The sequence below is a fragment of the Nicotiana attenuata genome, unplaced genomic scaffold (genome assembly GCF_001879085.1).
Source record: "Nicotiana attenuata strain UT unplaced genomic scaffold, NIATTr2, whole genome shotgun sequence".
Classification (NCBI taxonomy): domain Eukaryota; kingdom Viridiplantae; phylum Streptophyta; class Magnoliopsida; order Solanales; family Solanaceae; genus Nicotiana; species Nicotiana attenuata.
In genome coordinates this window covers 16,743-17,972 of record NW_017675454.1, presented here as the reverse complement: position 1 = coordinate 17,972, position 1,230 = coordinate 16,743, and the positions used below count along the sequence as shown (strand labels likewise).

General features: G+C 28.8%; 1 protein-coding gene across 1 annotated transcript; it reads left to right on the top strand.

Annotated features, from left to right (window-relative positions):
• Positions 1–209: 209 nt before the first annotated feature.
• LOC109220099 (kirola-like) lies at positions 210–1,194 on the top strand. The gene is made up of 2 exons (XM_019384559.1): positions 210–455; positions 893–1,194. Exons 1-2 carry the CDS (start codon positions 269–271, stop codon positions 1,147–1,149), a joined length of 444 nt encoding a protein of 147 aa, XP_019240104.1. The 5' UTR covers positions 210–268; the 3' UTR covers positions 1,150–1,194.
• Positions 1,195–1,230: the final 36 nt, after the last annotated feature.

The window sequence follows — 1,230 nt, the reverse complement described above, 5'->3', positions numbered from 1 at the left end:
TATCAAATTGTATAATTTATTCTAACTTAATTGCAATAGAGTTTTCACCACACACACTAAAAGTACGTATTTAAGTTCAATTTGTTGGGCCCGTGCTACCACTGGTCAAAGCTTATCTAGTGATATAGATATGTGGTGGATAAAGGTTTGTATTACTCGCTAGCTTTTTAAAGCTAACTAAAATCTTTATAAGGCCTTCAAGTTCTGAACATTTTCTCACCACTTACCTAATTTTCACAACTTATTGCTATTCTGAGGAGAACAAAATATGGGTGTTAAAGGAAAGTTGATTGCTTCAATGCAGGTGAAGTGTGAAGGGCACTCTGTTTATGATATTTTTCACGTTAATACTCATCTTATACCCAACATAAGCCCTGGTAAATTCAATAATTTTGAGATTCATGAAGGTGAAATCGGAAAGGTAGGTTTGTTTGCTAGCAAGAAATATAACGAAGGTAACACACATCCCCACCCCCCTCTATTTCTCTATATATAAAGATTACGGAAAATATTTTTCAAGAAATATTTTGAGGAAAGGAAAATAAATTCTTTTCACTTGTAGGTGGAAGTTATTTTCTCATTTAAAACAATGTTAACTATTAATTTTATTTTACTTGCTCCAGCTAACACTTTGACATTATTATTAATCTTTAACACTCAAAAGTTTGATAAATTGTTATTATTATTTATAAATAACTTTATATTATTATCAGCGTTTAATATATGTTCTTTTGAGATTCATAAAAGTAATTCCATTCGGATAATTTTTGTAGAAAATAAAAATTAAAAACAAAGGCAGAAAAGAAATATGAAGATATTATTTTGTACATATTTATATCTTTTATGAGAAATTGGACAGTTGAGCATTATTTTCGTATTTTAATAATTATAGATGGAAGAGAGAAGTTTATGGAGCATAGAATTGAAGCCACCGATCCTCAGAAGAAATCAGGCACTTGGAAAGTAATTGAAGGAGATTTATTAGAATTATATAATTCATTTACTATTAGCATATCTATTGAAGACCAGTGGACTACATGGACATTTGTGTACGAGAAGAAAACTGAAGATACTCCTGAGCCCCTAGCTTTCATAGGTGTACTCCTTGATATCACGAAAGATGTAGAGGGTCACCTTCTCAAGAAATAGAAGACATATATATATATATATATATATATATATATATATATATATATATATATATATATATATATATATATATATATATAT